We start from the raw sequence: 21,343 nt of genomic DNA, 5'->3' as shown, positions 1-21,343 counted from the left end.
TGGATCAGACGTGGACAGCGATAAGGAAGGTCAAGGCCCGGGTGCAGCAGCAGTAGCAGCCTCTGGGTCAACTGGAGCAGAGAAGAAGGATATTAGTGGATGTAAAACAGACGGACTCAGGCGTCCTCGTTTGACCCACTTCCCAACTAGAAATGGAAGACGCTTTAATGTCAGTGTGTATCAGGAATATGACTGGGTTGAATATTCTGCGCAAGAAGATGCAGTTTATTGCTTTGCATGCCGTCATTTTGGAGGAGCCTCAACTTTAACAGGTGACAGGCATGGACTGCGTGTGTTCATAGACACTGGATACACATGTTGGAAGAACATGAAAAAAAATCTCCGAGATCATCAAGGGAGCAGTAGACACAATTGTGCTGCATTAGCGTGGTCTAACTTTAAGGCTGTGATCAGCGGACATAAGGAATCCATCGCAAGTCGGATTGACGCAAACAGGACAGATGAGGTGCAGGAGAACCGGGCTCACGTCAAATCCTTGTTCAAAATCACGTCATTTCTGGGAAGACAGGCCCTCCCTCTCCGTGGCCACAACGAGAGAGATGAGGATGAAAATAAAGGAAATTTCCTTGAACTTTTGGACGTTATTGCAACAGATGACAGGAACGTGAAAAGCAAACAGGAACGCAGGTATGCGCACTATTCTTCCCCAGAAGCCCAGAATGATATGGTGAGAGTTATTGGGGAAAATATCAGAAGTATAATCATAAATGAAGTAGGAGAAGCACGGTACTTTTCAGTGTTAGTGGATGAAACGAAAGACCTGTCTAAGAAGGAGCAGCTGGCCATTTTGATCCGTTATGTACATGACGGGATTATAAAGGAAAGAGCCATTGGAACCTATCACATGAAGGACCTGACAGCTGAATCCCTGGCCCAGAAAATAATAAAGGAATTATCGAGTTTAGATATTCAGCTGTGTGTTGCACAATGCTACGATGGTGCAAGTGTTATGCGGGGTAATGTGCGTGGAGTGCAGGCTTTAATACGTGAAAAAGTGCCGCATGCAGCGTATATACACTGTCATGCACATAGACTAAATCTTGTGCTTGTGAGCTCGATAACTGAAATACCAGAGATGGCAGAGTTTTTTGGTGTTGTTCAAACACTATATACTTGTATTGCAAATAGCAATACCAGACACATGCTTTTCATTGAGGCTCAAAAGAAGTTGGGACACAACAAAATACTGCACTTGGAGCGCACCTGTCCCACTCGGTGGCTGTATTGGTATAGGGCTCTACAGAAGATCAAACTGCGCTACGAGGCTATACTAGCTGTGTTAGATGCCACTATTGACGCTCATGCAGAGGGTTCAACTGAAGCTGCTGGACTTCGGACAAATATGCTGACAGTCACTTTTGTTGTGCGTCTTCATGTCCTAGAAAAAATCTTAAATCTCACTTATGGACTGTCTGAACAGCTTCAGACAAAAGACATTGCAATCACGATGGCTTCCAACCTCATACGGAGTACTAAGGCCCAGCTGGAAAAGATGAGGTCAGATAAAGAGTACCAGGACACACTGAGCAGAGCCAAGGCATTTTCCACAGAGCTCGGCCTCCCAAGCAGCGACACTGCCCCTCTGCGACCAGCAAGAGCACGGAGTGTGTCCAAAGCCTTGGCAGGGTTTATTGTCGGATCATCCAGTGGCCAGAGACAAACAGGAGATGACCAAGAAAAAAGACTATACTTTGAAACACTGGACCGCTTCATCTCTGAGTTAGATCGCCGATTTACAGATAATGATGAGCTACTTAATGCTATCCAGGCATTTGATTGTTCATCTCCCCATTTCATGGATGTAGTTAAAATGGAACAGTTTGCACAACTCTATGATGAACTGATCGACACCACCCTTCTCAGTTCCCAGTGTCACACAGCAAAAGCTTTCCTTGAACTTGAGATGAAGGAGGACGTGGAGGAGGATAAAAACATAATGCTGGCTTTGACACGACTGAAGACCATGTCTGTCGCTTTTTCAGAGGTCATCAAGCTATTCAAGATCGCAGCAACAATTCCTGTCTCCACTGCATCCAACGAAAGATTCTTTTCCGTTTTAAAAAGAGTCAAGACTTACCTGCGGACCACCATGAGCGATGACAGGCTCACAAACCTCATGTTGATGGCTGTTGAGCCTGCTGTCGTAAAATCCCTGGACGCAGATGAACTCGTCAATAACTTTGCTGCTTTGAGGACCCGCCGTTATCCACTTGTGGAATAATTAATAAAGTTCATCTCAAAGTAAGATACCCAAACATCTTATTAATATGATTTCTCTTTCTCTTTTCTTCTCTCTCCCTCCCTCCCTCCCTCCCTCTCCTCTTTATATTTGGACTTTAACAGTTTACAGCAGTTTACCTGGTATGTTCACGTGATATTGTTGCAATTACATAGTGAATGAAGTGAACAGAAAGAGTGAAATTGTGTCAGAAAGGCTATTACTGCTGTCTAACCCTGCCGCTTGCTATCCATGGTGCTGAAAACGGATGCGTAACGGCGCATTTGACTGAATTGATTGATTGACGTGCGTAGTTAAGTGTTTGTGTCCATAGTTACTTGCGCTAGCGGGATGTGAGTGAGGCTGCATTTGAAAAAGTTCAAATTTTCCTAACCACACAGAAAAGCTACATAGCAGACTTGTCACTTTTGTTATGATTATTTGCTGGGCATGTATATTGATTGATACTGTAGTTAAGTCATGTGACTAGTAACCTTGCCATACCTTAGCTTTGGCTGAATTGACGCCACTGCAAGAGATCCTGACATAACGTCACTATAGTACGAGTTGGGAGTGAGAATGTGTTGGTTTATTATAAGGAAATGCCGTAAAGTAGCTGCCAATTGAATCTGCAGAGCCATGCTGGAATAAAAAGAAACAGTACGGATGTTTTGCTTTGAGAAGTGCAAACAAATAACATTTTTGTATTATATTTTGCAGGAATAAGTTATGAATTACCGTCAAATGTTTGAAAAAAACAGAACCTTTTCTTAGTGATAAAACTTAAATAAAAAAATGCGTAAAGTATTCAAAAAAAAATCACAATTAAAAACAGAGAAAATGTTTTTATAGCTGAAATCAACATGATCTCAATTTGGTCTGCATTATTATTATCCTCTTGACTTTTTAAAACCCAAAACAAATAATGTGAGTTATCACTACAGAATTAGTCAATCTGATTTATATTACTATTAGTTTTTACAACATTTTCAATGAAAAAAAATACATTTCTCTTTTGTTTTGTGAAGTATAAAACCTTTTCAAGATAAAAACATGACTGTTATTAAAGCAGGTGACATGAGTGGGAAATAGAAAAATAAAGCACCGTAGATTCATAAAGCCCATAACAAACAAACACACACATGGAGGCTGGTGTACAGAGGAGCAAAGGAAACATGTGGCGGTGTCAAATGAAACACTTTCCAACAGAAACATGTTAATTATCCCAATTATACATCTTTTAAAACAAATAAAAAAGGCTGTTTTGGTCGAGTGTGATGCTGAGTGGAAAACAGGAAGTGGCCGTAGTGATTCAGGCTCCATGTGAGTGAGAAGAAAGTCATTTTACATCCATGACTTTGTCTTTAAATCTTCACTTCCTGCCTTTATTCTTTCCTTGCTTCCACACTTTTTTAATATCTCCTCTTCCTGTGTTTGTGTCCGTCCTCAGTAGCTAATACAGTTTGAGACATTGTCATATTTACATGTTAAAAAGTCACGTGTTGGTTGTATAAGCCTGACAGTGAAATGGATTTACAATATTTACTATAAACCTGGTTCCATTATACAGTATGTTGTATTTACAGATGAGTGTTGAGGTTTCTGCATTACATCGTTTGACCACCAGATGGCGCTGACAGAGCATAAAGAACATGTTTTATTGTTTTTAAAAAGGCACGATGAGTAGGACTTCCCTTAAAAAAAAAGCTAAAAGTATTCGTTAACTATTTTGATAATTAATAAATCACTCAAGTCATTATTTAATGAAAAAACTAAATATAGAAACATATTTTTTTCAGCCTCACATTTTGAGATGTCTTGCTTTTCTACATTTTGGATTAAATTGAGTATCTTTTGGTTTTGGACAGACCAAACAAGATGTTTGAAGACGTCAGATTGGACGTTTTATTTTCCATTTAACACACTATTAATTAATTGATGAGATTAAGGGACACATTCCACTCATTGTGCCTTTAAGTAACAACAGTATTGCCTAATATATGGACACCAGAGCTTTGCAACACAGATATACGTATCATCTTCCAAAATGCAGACCTGCCACACTCTATAACCCTTTCTATAGAAATGTGTGTTTATTCACCCGATAGAAATAGGGTTAGGGTCACAGAGTTTTTAAAAGTGTGTTTATATGCCCTAACATTTTCTGTCAGTGTACTCTGGGGGCTTCAGGGAGATTACATTAACAAATAAAAGCCTTTTAAGGTCATAAATTATTAAAAAAATGGGTGTATTTATTATATTTTGAAGTCTCATCTCTGGGTGTTTTGTCCAGTGGGAAAGAGGCTAAAGTCAATCATCAAAACACATAAAGTGAGGGTGGGGTTCACGACCTCCAGGATCTACTTGCAGGTAGTAAACATGTCAATTTGTGCGTAAATACAGGTTTTTTTAAACAGTGATAAACAGGCGTCTTTTCCCATTGCAGGTAGACCAGTTTGGCTTTAGGTGTTTTTGTTTCTAGTGTTTCAGACTACACAAATATAACAAATGTCCAAATGTCATTTATTCGTCTGTCAGAGCCCAACGTCAGTGGAGGATAGAGGGTTTTATCCAGTTGGTAAAGTAAAGTAAAGCCTTTCCACACCCACACCTACGTTTCTCAAGAGCAGGAGTTATTTTATTCTTTCCCAAAACCAGTGCAAGTCCCGTCTTAAAATCGTCTTTTAGCAGCGAGTTCGATTTCCTTTCTTCTGTGTTTTCGTTTTAAAATGTGTTTGGTGCCACGCTACGACTCCCGAACCTCAGTTTCCGTCCTCTTCTGTCTGTCCATAAATCTGTCAATCATCAGGTATTTCTCTCCCTCCTCCTCTTTTTCCCCCCGATGTCTCTTAGCTAAATCGCTCGCTATCGCCAGCGCTCCACCTTTCAGGAACCGGACGAAGTTTTCCCCGACCAGCGGCCCCATGGCGTACAAACCGGGCCCCTCCGCCCCCAGAACCTTGTTGGTGAACGGATCCACGTCTATGGGGTTCCTTCGGCAAGTAATGGGCTCCTCCGGGTAGATTCCCAGCGCTCGGCCATTTTCCCGCAAGAAGGAGAGGTTTGGATGAGCTCCAATCAGAACCAGCGCTTTGGAGATCTGCAGAACCGTGCGTTCGCCAGAATCCGACTCAAGGACGCACTTCTTGTCGGGTCTGAACGCCACTACTTTGTAGCGCGGGAAACTGAGGTATCCCGAGTAAGAGGAGGAAGAGGAGGAGGAGGCAGGGGGAAGGGAGGAAGAGGAAGAAGAGGGGGGGGTTTGCAGGTTGTGGGCGTGGCTTTGAGGGGGAGGCGGGGCCTGGTACTGCTGCTGAGTCATCATCTGGTGAATCTGCAGGAAGAGACAGGAAGTGAGTGTCAAACAGGTTTTAATACCACAAACCAAATAAGGAAAATGGATGGTTTGAAGTGAAAGAGGGATTTGTCTATAGTCAGTCTAACAAAAAAAGCAGGTTGGAGAAACATGCATTTTAAAAGCTGGACTTCTCCATCTGGACTCAAACCATTGACTCCATTAGAGGAACAAGTGGTGTTACAGGACAGGCAGTGAGCATGCTGTGAGCAACACACCCACACGGTAACTTCTTCAAATTCTGTTGATGATGTTTTAGTACATTTTTGGTGTTTTTCTTTAAGTTGTATTTAGACGAGTTGCATAACTGGCTTTAATTCTCTCCTTTCAGAGTATACTCTTATACTCGATGCATCACATCTTTTTATGTTTTAATAAGTTCCTGCATATTGTGACACCTCCTTACTTTTTGTTACTCGGATAGAGCAATATATCTGCAGTTGGCGACCCTAATCTATACATCTCCGCATCGGCTATTTATACAAAACAATTTTTTTCTTAAAATGAACATTCTAAGAGTGATGTTGAGTTGCAATTTAACTCAGCAAGTGGAAAATATTGTGAATATATAATATCCTCTTTTTTTCTTTAAATCTGACATTGAACACAAAATAAAAATGCTTCAAATCAGAGATGTTGTCAGGAAATGTAGATGTCTTAGTGGGGTACCTTGTGGTACTCCGTGTAGAGCAATTTGTTTATTTTCTATTGTTAAATTGTTGTATTTTATCAAACATTCATACAAATCAATATATCTGCAATTTGTGTCCCTGCTCTCTAAATATCGCATCGGCTATTTGAACCCATTTAAAATGTAATGTAATGTAAAATGTAATGTAGTGCACAATATTGTGAATATAAAATATTTGTATACAAGCCCTTTTTATTCTTTAAATCTGAATAAAAATGCTTCGAATCAGACATGTGGTCAGGAAATGTAGATATCTTAGTGGGGTACCTTGTGGTACTCCGGGTAGAGCAGTTTGGGCAGCTGGTTGAAGATGAGCCCCGGGTCGTTGACGGAGCGTCTGAAGACGTGGTACACCGGCGTGTTCAGGTGATGGGCTGCCAGAACAGCGTCCGCCGCAGTAAGCCCCGCCCCCACCACCAGCACGGGGTCCGATGATTGGTCGAGCTCTCCACGGGAAATGGCAGCCTCCAGCTCCCAGAAGGAGTGGCAGACGTGGGGCAGCGACTCGCCCTCGACTCCCAGTCGGGCCGGGATGTCGTGGGTTCCCGTCGCCAGAACCACGTTATGAGCCAGCAGCGAGAACGGAACCTCGTCGGAAACAGTGGAACCATCTGACAGGAAGTGGAGGGAGGACACAGGAAGTGGAGGGTTAATATGAGACTCTTTAGAACCCTTATGTCAACGGAAAATAATTGTATCATATCGTATTTTTAAATTCAGGGGACTTTTCATCCAACAGGGAGAACTTACAAAATATAAAAACAATATATATTATTACACAATTATTTAATCAACGTCACGCGAAAATATGAATATAGCCTAATTTAAAGAAGTTTAGGAAGGGGTCATGATACAGAAAACAGTTCTAAAAAAAAAAGCTAATAGATATGAAAATAAGTGAATATTTAGTGTCTAAAAGCTTAAAATATTCTAAATATATTACATATTTTTAAAGACATCCCAGCGTGTTTTATTAAAGTTATGAAACTGTACTTTAAGAGCTTTGAGCACCAGGAAAAGCGCAATATAAACGACATGTATTATTCTTATTATTACCTCCCAGCTCCTCCCCTTCGCGCCGCTGCAGTCCCGTCACCCTCCAGCAGGGCGTCGATCCCTCCTGGTTGCTAGGCTGCCTGGTTACCCCGGTTACGGTTGTCCCACAGGCGAAGTTCTGCTCCAATGACATCTGGGAAACGTAGTGCTGGTAATAAGAGGCGATTTCTGCGGGAGTGGCTCGGTCATTACGGACATTTCTGCGGGAAAAATAAACAAGGAAATATATTTAAAAACAAGATACGTTCATAGATTTTAATTCATCATCACAGAATTAATACATATTTACTTGAATTTAAGAAGTGGTTTTACTATTTGAAACACTGAAACAACAATTTAGAAAAGACAATGTCAGTGGGAATACTCTAAGTTAAAGTCTAAAAGAGTTGAACAGGAAGTATGGAGGTTCGTGGAAGATAAAAATCAACTTATCAAATCAATATTTTTGAAAGACAAACAAAAAGGTGTGGTGACATTTAACACAGATTGTATTCATCAACACAAACTCAATGCTCTGCGTCTCATGCTTCTTTATGCAGATGTCACTATTAAACTCATTCCAAAACGCACAATTAAGACTGTTAAAAAGCTCAGCAATGTCACCCTCTGGTGGTCAAAGTGGAGGATAGCTCTTGATAAAAACCAGTAAGGACCATTCAAACTCCTGCCGAGGTTAAAACTGATTGCATAAAGTCCCTCCTAAATATGTTTAGGATCTTAAAGCCATCTATCTTTCTATCCATCTATCCATCTACCTACCTACCTACCTACCTACCTACCTACCTACCTACCTACCTACCTGCCTACCTGCCTACCTACCTACCTACCTACCTTTAAATCCAGTGAGGGGCACCTGCGTAAATTGATCGCTTCTCTGCATATACTAATACTTTCTGAGGCAAATGAAGGGTTAAATCAATATGATATGTGTTCTGTAATAACCACTCAATACTCATATATCAGTGTAATAGGCCAATGTCTATTTAAATACTGTTTCCTGTGCACAGACCTGCGTTTCTCCCTCATCCAGTCTTTGAGTTTGAGTCCAGGCAGCTCCATCCAGTTAGCCAGACTGAGTGTTAGCATGGAGCCCTCCATAGCCTGGAACACACACACACACACACACACGATGTCAATGTCTATTATACGAACAAGTCCAGTCTCATGACATGCAGTAAACTGTGTGTTACAAGCTGCATCCCTTGCATCATGTGCTCTCTGCAGTTTGTGCAAATAAGCGGCTGCATGTCGACACAAAGAATATTTGCACACATTTCCATATCCTGTGCCGAGTCTCAGGGACAAAGACCCTGCTGTGAAATTAGGTTTTAGCTCGTCAGGAAATGTTTGAAAGATATGTCTGCCGTTTCAAAACAAACAAAGGTATAGATGTGATTTATTTCGTATCATGCTATCAAGTATTTTTTTCTATACTTCCTGTATTGCATATTCAAAGCAATACTTCTTACCTTTATTTTATTATCACATACACATTTATTATTTCAAAACCAGACATGTTTAATCTCTTATCATTATTTTATTATATTTTTTCAAGCATTATTTTTTAATTGAAGACAATTTTACCCCTTCTTGAATTCATTGTATTCTAATTGTATTTAATAAATATTTCAAAGCAACACTTCTCTTCCCTGTTTGAGTTGTTATCATTTTATTATTTTGCTATTATAAGCATGAAATAGCTAATGCAAGAATTTGTATTTCCTCATGTATATGTACTTTTCTAAATGCTATTTTATTTCTAGTTGATGTTTATTTTTAGTCTAATTTCTCTTTTGTACAATGCCTTGTCTTTTTATGCTGCCTATATTATTATTAGAAATTTAGATTTAAATTCAAGACTTTTTTTTGCCGCTTTTATTCAATTTTGTATATTTTTGTTATTATTTGCTGCTTCAAAGAATATTGAAATAGTATAAGTTACATTTTTAATAGATCTGAGAGTAACGTACGCTTTTATTAATTTCAATTAATATTTGTGTTATTATTTGCTGCTAATAATAATATAAGAATAGTCAAAATAGTAAATGTGGAATAGTGAAATAGTCAAACTAATATATATTTGTAATAGATATTGAGAGTAACGTACGTGCCAGGCGCCCCCCGGCGGGCCCCTCCCCAGCACCAGGTGAGGGACTGATCTCTCAGGCTCGTATCTCCAGTCCAGAGGAGACGAGTGGTCCAGACCAAAGTCGCTGTCAGGGAGCAGCAGCGAATCAAAAAGCACCGCCACGGGGTTAGAGGAGCGGCCCTCCAGACCCTCACACAGGTACTCCAGGTCCTACACACACACACACACACACACACACACACACACACACACACACACACACACACACACACACACACACACACACACACACACACACACACACACACACACACACACACACACACACACACACACACACACACACACACACACACACACACACACACACACACACACACACACACACACACACACACACACACACACACACACACACACACACACACACACACACACACACACACACACACACAGCTCTATAAGTCAGCAGATAAAGGAAATATTTACATGAAAGATTCTAAAGACAAGTAAACAATAACATATGTATTATAACAATAATAACAAAGCTGTAGAGTTGGAAACAAAACATTACATTTTGCAGATTTTATGTTTAACAATTTTAAGAACAACAGCTCAGCCGATGTCCTGTTTGTGTGTGTGTGTGTGTGTGTGTGTGTGTGTGTGTGTGTGTGTGTGTGTGTGTGTGTGTGTGTGTGTGTGTGTGTGTGTGTGTGTGTGTGCTTGTGAGAGTGTGTGTGTGCTTGTGAGTGTGTGCTTGTGAGAGTGTGTGTGTGCTTGTGAGTGTGTGCTTGTGAGAGTGTGTGTGTGCTTGTGAGTGTGTGCTTGTGAGAGTGAGTGTGTGCTTGTGAGAGTGTGTGTGTGCTTGTGAGTGTGTGCTTGTGAGAGTGTGTGTGTGCTTGTGAGTGTGTGCTTGTGAGAGTTTGTGTGTGCTTGTGAGTGTGTGCTTGTGAGAGTGTGTGTGTGCTTGTGAGTGTGTGCTTGTGAGAGTGTGCTTGTGAGTGTGTGTGCGTCTGAAACAGTGTGTGTGCTTGTGAGACAGTGTGTCCGTCTGTGTGTGCATGCGTGAGTGTTGCTCTGAGAGTGTGAGTGTGAGTGTGAGTGTGAGTGTGAGTGTGAGTGTGAGTGTGTGTGTGTGTGTGTGTGTGTGTGTGTGTGTGTGTGTGTGTGTGTGTGTGTGTGTGTGTGTGTGTGCGCGTGTGTGTGTTACCTGCTCCATCAGTGACAGATGTGGCTGTTCCCCCAGTTTGCTGCTTAGCAGGGGGTTTGGGTGCGATACCTCCGGCGACAGGTAGGGGATCCGACCCGACAGCAGGTAGGAGAGGCAGATCCCTGAGGGGCCGTTACCTGAGAGAGAGAGAGGGAGAGAGAGAGAGAGAGAGAGAGAGAGAGAGAGAGAGAGAGAGGGAGAGAGAGAGAGAGAGAGAGAGTTAATTAACACTTTGAACCTCTTGGAGTTCAGAGACACAGCAGCAGGCTTCAAGGTTCAAGAGCTACAGTGTGGTTATGTCAATGAAGATCTGAGGTCACAGGCTCTTCCAACAGGGCAACACTATAACACAGATAAAATATTAATTGCAATTTGACATATCAGATAAATAACTATTAAAGGTGGGGTAGGTCATTTTGGAGAAACCAGCTCGAGTGCGCTAGAATCTGAAAATACACAACCGGAACAAATGTGCCACTTCCTTACAGAGCCCCTCCTCCAACACACACGAACGCGCACATGACCAATGAGGGCACGAGATAAGTTTGTGCACAGATGGAAGGCTGACAGGCAGGTAGGCCATCCAGTTACTTTAGCCGGGCCGGCTCAGATGATTGGTCGTGCTTTTTAAAGTGCCACAGCTTCCACAGATGATATTTTTTGTCAAAGCTCTTCAGATATTCATTGCTATCTGGATGTTAAGAGCATTCCATGGAATATAACAACAAGTGTATCTCGAGCCGGTATCTCAAACTTACCTACCCCTCCTTTAAGTTGCAAACAGATGAATGTTATGGAGTTCAGGTGTTGAATCGTCTTATGGCCCGTGGATGAAATGAGTCCTGTGGTCTTAGACCTGATGCTGCGGTCACCATTAACACTTTAAACCGCTTTTCTAGGTGTAATCGTTATTAATTTTGTTTTCTAATAAGCATTACATTTGTGGATTTAAGAGACTTTAAATATTATTTTGATCGTATTAAATGTCATTATAATAAGTAAGAAACCTGTCAGACTTGTTAACGCTGCTTTTTTATCGATTTTATTATATTATTATTAGCAAATATAAATGTTTTAACACAAGACGTTTTATCCCTTTTTATTATTTTAAGGATTAACATTTGTATTGGAATTGTTGTGTGTTTTGAATAACCTCGTTATGAAAGTCATCGGAGCGACAGCATGACTCACATTCACCTGTGCTACGACTCCGCAGAAGCTCAGACGCAACAAAGCAGTGAAAATAAAACACATTACAGACAGAAAAGGAGACAATTATTAAAAATAAAGTATTTATAGAAATCAATTATCAAGGGAAATAGTCAGTTTATCGACATCTGCCTTATATGTTATTTTAAACAGATTCATTCTTTGACTTTCTAGTATTTCTGAAACTATCCCATGCTACTAAACTGCTTTTATCCTTTTGGACAGATCATATGATATTTAGCACAGTTGTCTCCTATTTTTAAACACTTAAGGTGTGTTCTTCAACGTTACCTGGGAATGTAGCTGAGACTTTGCGCTGCGTTCAGGCGCTTTGGAGAAGGTAGGAAAAAGGGGAATTGTGCCGTTTCATATTGAGCTACAAATTACACATACGCAGCGAAGCAAAGTAGGTCAGTGAGAAGCTGCGTCCGCTCTAAGGCTCTCCATTCCTATGATGGAAAGTGTGTGTGTGTGTGTGTGTGTGTGTGTGTGTGTGTGTGTGTGTGTGTGTGTGTGTGAGAGTGTGTGTGTGTGTGTGGTTTTTTCTTACCGATGATCACCACAGGCAGAATCTTTCCAGGGATAATTTCTTTATCTTGAAAATCCATTTCGACCTAGGAGAGAAAAGACATTATTATTATGAAATGTATTTTTTATTATAATACAATATGTATTGATTATTATTTAATTATTTGTTATTATTGAATTTATTCTGTTTTATTATTATTTAATTTACTTGTATTAATATTTAATAGTTTTATTATTTAGTTTATTTTGTATTATTCTTAGTATTTAACTTATTGTATTATTATTAAATGTATTCTTATTATTATATAATTATTATTTTATTTATTTTTTATTATTCTGATTATTATTTTAATTACAATCAAGTTTTTGTTCACTACCTTAATACGCGCACAACAGACTAAATATATTCACTGCAAGAAGCCGCACAAATCAAATGTGTGTTATCTGATTAATAAGTGCAAGAACCAGCTTCAAGGTACTTTCCTACTTTAACAGGTTCTGCTATCCAATCATAGTCAGGCTGAGAAGGTTAATCATTGCTCAGTACATTTCCACTGACCACACACACACACACACACACACACACACACACACACACACACACACACACACACACACACACACACACACACACACACACACACACACACACACACACACACACACACACACACACACACACACACACACACACACACACACACACACACACACACACACACACACACACACACACACACACACACACACACACACACACACACACACACACACACACACACACACACACACACACACACACACACACACACACACACACACACACACACACACTTCCCCTTTCTGACCTCAGTTTTAACATAGCAACATGACCTCGGGTGAACACACACTTCAACCACAGAGTGTGTGTGAGAACTAGACATGAAAGTTATTGATGCAACAAATACAATATCTTTTTCTATAGGTCCAGAGATACAGGAAGTATTAAACGAGATACGATGGCTGATAGCTGTTCGTATAAAGTCCAATTCATAAGTGGACAATGTAAACAATAAAATGTGTCGTTCAAATTTAACAACATGGCTGTCGGGCTGAAAGCAAACATTTCATTCAGCGTATTTTCCCGCTGGACACATATGATTGGAAACCTGCTAAATAGTAACTACTGAAATAATTCTACAATTAAGAATTTATTTTACATAATTGTTGTCAAATTTAGAAATCTTTGAGTCTCTTGCTCGACGTAAAGGGTCATGATGTTGGAAGGCTTCTTTTGTAAAACAATAACATGAATAACTTCTTCGAGTCACATGATTATTCTTTGCCACAGAGCACCGTTTACTCAGCTGATCCCCGGAGAGCGAGCGCTGCAGGGAGATCTCATTTCACACGTGCACACAGGCGCCTCTAAAGGTGCTTTGGACCATATTTAAAAAAAGGTGCAGGCATTAAAAAAACACCTGGAGGTGAATAAAACCGCTGCAGCAGAGAAACTTATATCTGATGTTAAGATGTAGAGCTAGATCGTTTTACTTTTTGATTAACATTCAGTGTTTATCACTGAAAAGAGATTTATTCATTTGTTTTTTGCTAAATTTGAGGACTTGGGACTGACGATTATTCGATTTATTTATTTATAAGATGGTCGATAAGTACCTTTGTTTCAGTATCCCACATCTCTATTGTATTTGAACACATACGACCATATTTGATATTTTTCTAAAATACATTTGTATTATTTTTTTATATAAAGGAACCGTAGTTCTGAAGGTGGAACAAACGTAATAATAGGGTCTACTTTTTGTATTATTTAAAATGAAACTCCTTTGTTTACTTCCAAAATATAGTGACGTCACTATGTAACACTTGTGCTCCTATTGGCTAGCACTCCAACACATTATACGTGACAGGCTAAGGGGCGGGACATCTCTAAGCTAGTTGACCAATCACAACAGAGCCGGCCAGCTAACCAATCAGAGCAGACTGGGCTCTGGTTTCAGAGAGAGGGTGAAAAGAGGTGCTGCAGCACAGACAGTATGAGAGAATAAAGAGCTTTCTGAACATTAAAACATGGAGACATGTCCCAGCTCCTTTAAAAAACAAAGTCTTAAAGATGACTTTTATAATTGATTTATTGATTATGCATTCTACTTATAAAATGGGAGAACATGGTGGAAGGTTTCCGAGGAAAATCTTTCAAACCTTTTACCATTTACCCAGGTGTATCCCATTGAGATCATTGATCTCTTTTTCAAGGGAGACCTGCTCAAGTAGGTTCCACATCAAACATAAAAACATAAACAGAACAACAAAAGGACATCATACAGAATCATTACAGGGATTACAATTTATAATAGATATCCACATGAGCAGGTACCAACAGCTTCCGATTGAGTAGCATCCAACCGAGCTTTATGTCTTGCTTTGTCAGTCTAAAACCTCAAGCTATTCACTAAATATAAAATCAAACATAATTTTAATGTCTGCATGGTAAACTGCTTAAAGGTGGGGGAGGTAAGTTTGAGAAACCTTTTTGTTATATTCCATGGAGTGCTCTTAACATCCCGATAGCAATGAATATCTGAAGTGCTTTGACAAAAAATCTGTGGAAGCTGTAGTACTGTACAAAGCACGACCAATCATCTGAGCCGGCCCGGCTAAAGTAACTGGATGGCCTACCTGCCTGTCAGCCTTCCATCTGGGCACAAACTTATCTCGTGCCCTCATTGGTCATGTGCGCGTTCGTGTGTGTTGGAGGAGGGGCTCTGGAAGGAAGTGGCAAATTTTCTCCGGCGGTCGTGTATTTTCTAATTCTAGCGATTTCTCAAACTTACATACCCCGCCTTTAAATGGTTAATGGATTATAAAAGTAATTGCAGATTTTTCAAAATTAAGAGTTCTTGTGGCACGAGGGGTTAGATATGGAACAGTTCAACGAGTTTACAAACAGTTGATGATATCAACTTTAATCTCACTCGTGTCCACTCTTGCAGAGACTGGGCGCGGTGTGACAATCTGCAGAGTCATGCTTACACAGCCAGGCAAAAAGAGAAGCATGAAGTAAGAGGGAGACGTGTGAAATAAAAAGAGGAAGAGGAGGAGGAAGAGGAGGAAAGATAAAAAGAGGGAAGAATAAACCACAGAGAGAGAGAGAGAGTTCAAAACTAAGAAATATGGAGAGAAGTTTGGAGATAAAGACGTTACATAAGAGCAGTGCAGCGTTGGCAGCAAGCCCTGAGTGTACTACACACACACACACACACACACACACACACACACACACACACACACACACACACACACACACACACACACACACACACACACACACACACACACACACACACACACACACACACACACACACACACACACACACACACACACACACACACACACACACACACACACACACACACACACACACACACACACACACACACACACACACACACACACACACACACACACACACACACACACACACACACACACACACACACACACACAGAGTACGTGCAGCCCGACTTCCTTGTGGAACTGATGTGTCAGTGTGATTACTTTTCTTCATTTTTCTTTGCCAGAATGTTACGTTTCTTTGCCAAGAAGAGTTGACTAACGCCCTGAGTTACAGTAACTCGGACACACTGGAGCGCATTGTTCCCAAGTTTATCCATTAACTATCAAATCTGGCAAATAAGCAGTTATTTTTTTAATTAGAACCAAGAAAAAGTGTGATCTGTAATTCCACTTTGCAGTTACCACGTGATGTCTGTGTTTTATTTACGATACACATAAGTTAACTTTTAACACGAGTCTACTTTAAAGAGTCCTCTCCTGCTGATGTTCAGGTGTATATCAGTATGTAGTGTCTCTACTTTAAAGAGTCCTCTCCTGCTGATGTTCAGGTGTATATCAGTATGTAGTGTCTCTACTTTAAAGAGTCCTCTCCTGCTGATGTTCAGGTGTATATCAGTATGTAGTGTCTCTACTTTAAAGAGTCCTCTCCTGCTGATATTCAGGTGTATATCAGTATGTAGTGTCTCCACTTTAAAGAGTCCTCTCCTGCTGATGTTCAGGTGTATATCAGTATGTAGAGTCTCTACTTTAAAGAGTCCTCTCCTGCTGATGTTCAGGCGTATATCAGTATGTAGTGTCCCTACTTTAAAGAGTCCTCTCCTGCTGATGTTCAGGTGTATATCAGTATGTAGAGTCTCTACTTTAAAGAGTCCTCTCCTGCTGATGTTCAGGCGTATATCAGTATGTAGTGTCTCTACTTTAAAGAGTCCTCTCCTGCTGATGTTCAGGTGTATATCAGTATGTAGTGTCTCTACTTTAAAGAGTCCTCTCCTGCTGATGTTCAGGTGTATATCAGTATGTAGTGTCTCTACTTTAAAGAGTCCTCTCCTGCTGATGTTCAGGTGTATATCAGTATGTAGTGTCTCTACTTTAAAGAGTCCTCTCCTGCTGATGTTCAGGTGTATATCAGTATGTAGAGTCTCTACTTTAAAGAGTCCTCTCCTGCTGATGTTCAGGTGTATATCAGTATGTAGAGTCCTCTCCTGTAGGGCTGCACGATTTTGGGAAAAATCTAATAGCGATTTTTCTGACAAATATTGCGATTTGATTTTAAGCGACCCAACGGAAGTTTATTGTAAAATGCGGCCATATCTCCGGCTAGGAAGGTCGCATCAACGTGCTCCCGTCTCTAGCACCCCCGCATCCCGAGCTACGAGTGAAATAACTAAACTTACATGAAACTTCCGTTGCTTTAAAGTCAAGCTTCTGGGGCGGGACATCTTTAAGAGGTTGACAAATCACAACAGAGCCGGCCAGCTAACCAATCAGAGCAGAGGTAAAATGATACTGTTTTCTAGGGCTGCAATTTAAGATTCACATTTTCAATAATCTTGCTATTTTTTTTCTCATTTTATTACTTGGGCTATAAGACTTCAGTAAAAAGTGAAAAATATCTATTCCAGTTTGTTAAACCAGACTAATGTCTTAAAATGTATTGTTTTGGTTCCCCAAATCTCACGGATATTGACTTTATTTTTGAATATCAAATATCATTATCTCCATTTCTGACAGGGAAAAATAACCTATATACAAAGATCAGTAAACAGGTATTTTTGTATGTTTTTTGTTGGATGGCACAAACAAGGCATTTAGAAAAATGGCAAATAAAGAAAGTGAGCCTCCCTTACTTTGGTGCACTTTTAAACAGGTCCTAACTAAACCACTAACTTGTTTTTATCCAGTAAATTAGCTTTAAATAACAAGAAGATCCTTTGGTTTCAATGTGTCTCCAACAGGACTCATGTGTTATTCTTTAGGCGACGCTCCCTGAGCTTCAGTCTCTATCCCTTCAGAAAGGCTGCATGTCTCTGAAGTCAGCCTGAGGCGAGTCTCCCACCTGCCATCGGCACCTTGAGTGACACTTTCAAGATCTCCGCACTGACGAGAAAACGCCCGAGTGCAGCTATGAAGATAATGAACTGCTGCGGGGTCCCACAGGCCGACTGACGGAGACTGCTCAGCTTCTGTTTATTATGATCGAGGAGTTACTGACATGTTAGGCTCCTGCTGTGCTTTGTTGTGAAGAAGAAGCACTGGTTTGAAAGTCAGTTTGTTTGTTTCACCGTTACTGGTTCAGTGACTCAGTTTAACCACACACACACACACACACACACACACACACACACACACACACACACACACACACACACACACACACACACACACACACACACACACACACACACACACACACACACACACACACACACACACACACACACACACACACACACACACACACACACACACACACACACACACACACACACACACACACACACACACACACACACACACACACACACACACACACACACACACACACACACACACACACACACACACACACACACACACACACACACACAGCTGCTGATGATAGTGCCCAAGACCAGGCTCAACCCCGAGGGCACCGAGCCTTTAGCTGGCCCCAGGCTCTGGAACACTCTGCCCCCCCCCATGTGAGGTCAGCCCAGACCCCGGGGGTTTTTAAATCCTCACTGAAGACTCACTTCTTCTCTCTGGCCTTCTATCAGAGCGGAGCACGACTCCTGACATTTCCCTGTGTTTGATTTGTATATTTGCTGTTGTGATTGATTGGCTTCTGTTTGCGATTGTAGTAATGTGTTTTTTTATTTGCACGTACAAATGTGCTATATAAATAAAACCTGATTTGATTTGTGGAGGAACCCATGCATTAGCTCAAGTAGAGCCCTTTAACAAAGACAGCCTTTTAAGGTACTAGCAGTTAAATAAGGTAAATTACTTAAAGGACATTCAATTATACATAAATTGCATTAAAAAGCAATCATGAGGATTTGTAACGTCCCTTCTATATGATTATATGACGCTTTAATTAATAAACCAAAGGACTAGTAATCAATAACGCAAGTAATCGTTATAAGCTACGTATCATGATCTCGTTGTGTTGACACTAGCACTTAAATATGTTGTTGTATTATACTGAGTGCATTATACTTCCTCATTACCTCTAATCCTTCAAGCTTTTTAACATATCAGGTTGTGTGGGATTTGGAATAAAGTAGATGGGAGAGATTTAAAGGCTGCTCTATGTCTGAACAGGATTGACTTGAAATGCTTTTATAACCACACCCAGTGTCCAAAAGACAAGCATTTGCACCATCAAAAATATACAATCTGGAAGAACCAAAACTCCCCTTTTCATAATAATAAACGTTATATTACGGAGTTATAATTATTGATGCGTTATTGTGGTCATCACTTTGATCACCCACTGTCCAACAATGGTATTCAGACGTTAATGCACTCTATAAAAATACTCCATTACAAGTCAAAGTACTGCATTAATCCTACTTGTACTTTAGGTATTAAAAGCTACTTAGTATTCAAGAAATGGCTTCTCTGATTTGTTCTGCTTTCTAAACTTAAAGGTGGGGTAGGTCAGTTTGAGAAGCCGGCTCGAGATACACTTGTTATATTCCATGGAATGCTCTTAACATCCTGATAGCAATGAATATCTGAAGTGCTTTGACAAAAAAATCATCTGTGGAAGCCGTGGTACTTTAAAAAGCACGACCAATCATCTGAGCCGGCCCGGCTAAAGTAACTGGATGGCCTACCTGCCTGTCAGCCTTCCATCTGTGCACAAACTTATCTCGTGCCCCCATTGGTCATGTGTGCGTTCGCGTGTGTTGGAGGAGGGGCTTTAAGATTTGAAATACAAGACTTTGGCTTCGGAGTATTTATCGCACCACTGGTGATTGTACTGGAGTCATAGTTCACTAATACAGTAGTAATACCACATGATACAAATGAACAGGTTAAAGTACATTCAAAATCCTACTTAACTACCGAGAAGTACATTTTGCAAAAAAGGGCTTCTTTGATGGTGTTTTTTTTTATATTTAGTGGAGCAATTTTTCAAAGTATTTCTACACGGTGATATTATAATATCACCCCACTGTATAAGGTACGACTGTCATTGGTCACACACACACACACACACACACACACACACACACACACACACACACACACACACACACACACACACACACACACACACACACACACACACACACACACACACACACACACACACACACACACACACACACACACACACACACACACACACACACACACACACACACACACACACACACACACACACACACACACACACACACACACACACACAATTAATTACAAGACATGAAAAGCCCCACTTTAAATCGTAGTATCTTGAAGTCAATGAATTCCTAAATTGTACATACGGTGTAATAAAAAGCATTCATGAGGATTTGTAACTTCTCTTTTTATATGATATTTTACTTTGTAGAAACTCTAAGTCTATTAACTCGAATAATTAAAAGAAATGACAAAGAATAATGCAATAAGCACCATTTTAAATAATAATTTCTTGAAAATTCATTTTTTTCAGAACGGACTAATAACCAGATAAATCCAAGTCGAATACCACTCATTTGATTTGGAATAAACATAACAAATGAGAATTGTATGTAAATGTATGGATAATAAACCATTCTGAATCCGAATAATGCAAAAAGCACCACTTTAAAAGCATAATTTCTTGAAAATTCATTAAAAAAAAACGGACTAAGAAGAAAATAAATCCAAGTGAAATAGCACTTATTTGATGTTGATTAAATATAAGACATAACAAATACTCAGTGGATAATAAACTATTCTGAATAAAGCAAAAAGGCACCACTTTAAAATCATATATATTTTTTAAATCAGTCATTTTGCATGAAAAAGGCGTAAAAAAACAGACTTGTGATCCAAGTCAAATAACACTAATTTGATTTTGAATTAATACAAGATATGACAAATAATAATTATATGTAAATTTAATGGATAATAAACTAGTCTGAATCTGAATAATGCAAAAAGCACCACTTAATATCATTTTTTTTTTTTAAATCAGTTATTTTGCATGAAATTTTTTTTCAGAAAAACGGATTTATAACCAAATAAATCCAAGTGGGCCGGGAGCAATGAACCATTTAGTCGACTAACCGACAGAGGGGCATTATGAGTGAAGTTGATATATGTAACAGCCTGAGTGTGCAGAGACCTGCCGCCCCCCTACTCTGAACTGAATGACTCACATCGTGTCAGAGTGAGCTGAGGACACAGGAAACCCCTCACCATTAACACACATTTTCCATATAAAAAAAGCTAATAACACACCAGCGACCCTTTAGTAACACAATTCCTTCAGCTTAATATCAGCTCAAGATGAAGGTTACTCACAGATAACGATGTGTCCTCCTCCAGCTCTCAGAAGAAGAAGGTCTTTCAAACAGGAGGTCTAGTTTTGTGTCTATTCTTCTGCTCACTCTCTCATTTCACGTAGCTTTTGTTCCCCAAGCTTTACT

General features: G+C 40.1%; 1 protein-coding gene across 2 annotated transcripts in view; it reads right to left on the bottom strand.

Annotated features, from left to right (window-relative positions):
• Nucleotides 1-3,064: 3,064 nt before the first annotated feature.
• Nucleotides 3,065-21,343, bottom strand: part of osgn1 (oxidative stress induced growth inhibitor 1) — an 18,341-nt gene continuing 62 nt past the window's right edge. The window contains exons 1-9 of one of the 2 annotated variants that reach the window (XM_079682222.1): nucleotides 21,219-21,343; nucleotides 12,400-12,463; nucleotides 12,141-12,178; nucleotides 10,641-10,777; nucleotides 9,449-9,640; nucleotides 8,351-8,442; nucleotides 7,342-7,541; nucleotides 6,553-6,896; nucleotides 3,065-5,573 (exon numbers count right to left, since the gene is read on the bottom strand). The exon at nucleotides 21,219-21,343 is cut by the window's right edge and continues 62 nt beyond it. In XM_079682222.1, the coding sequence (XP_079538348.1) occupies nucleotides 4,986-5,573; nucleotides 6,553-6,896; nucleotides 7,342-7,541; nucleotides 8,351-8,442; nucleotides 9,449-9,640; nucleotides 10,641-10,649 (1,425 nt within the window). In that variant the 5' untranslated portion in view covers nucleotides 10,650-10,777; nucleotides 12,141-12,178; nucleotides 12,400-12,463; nucleotides 21,219-21,343 and the 3' untranslated portion in view covers nucleotides 3,065-4,985. The remainder of the gene's footprint in view (nucleotides 5,574-6,552; nucleotides 6,897-7,341; nucleotides 7,542-8,350; nucleotides 8,443-9,448; nucleotides 9,641-10,640; nucleotides 10,778-12,140; nucleotides 12,179-12,399; nucleotides 12,464-21,218) is intronic. The other variant, XM_079682221.1, reaches the window with a different exon arrangement.

Source organism: Notothenia rossii, assembly GCF_949606895.1.
Source record: "Notothenia rossii genome assembly, chromosome: 5".
Classification (NCBI taxonomy): Eukaryota; Metazoa; Chordata; class Actinopteri; order Perciformes; family Nototheniidae; genus Notothenia; species Notothenia rossii.
Note: the sequence above shows the minus strand (reverse complement) of the source record. Positions and strands in the feature narration are given on the sequence as shown.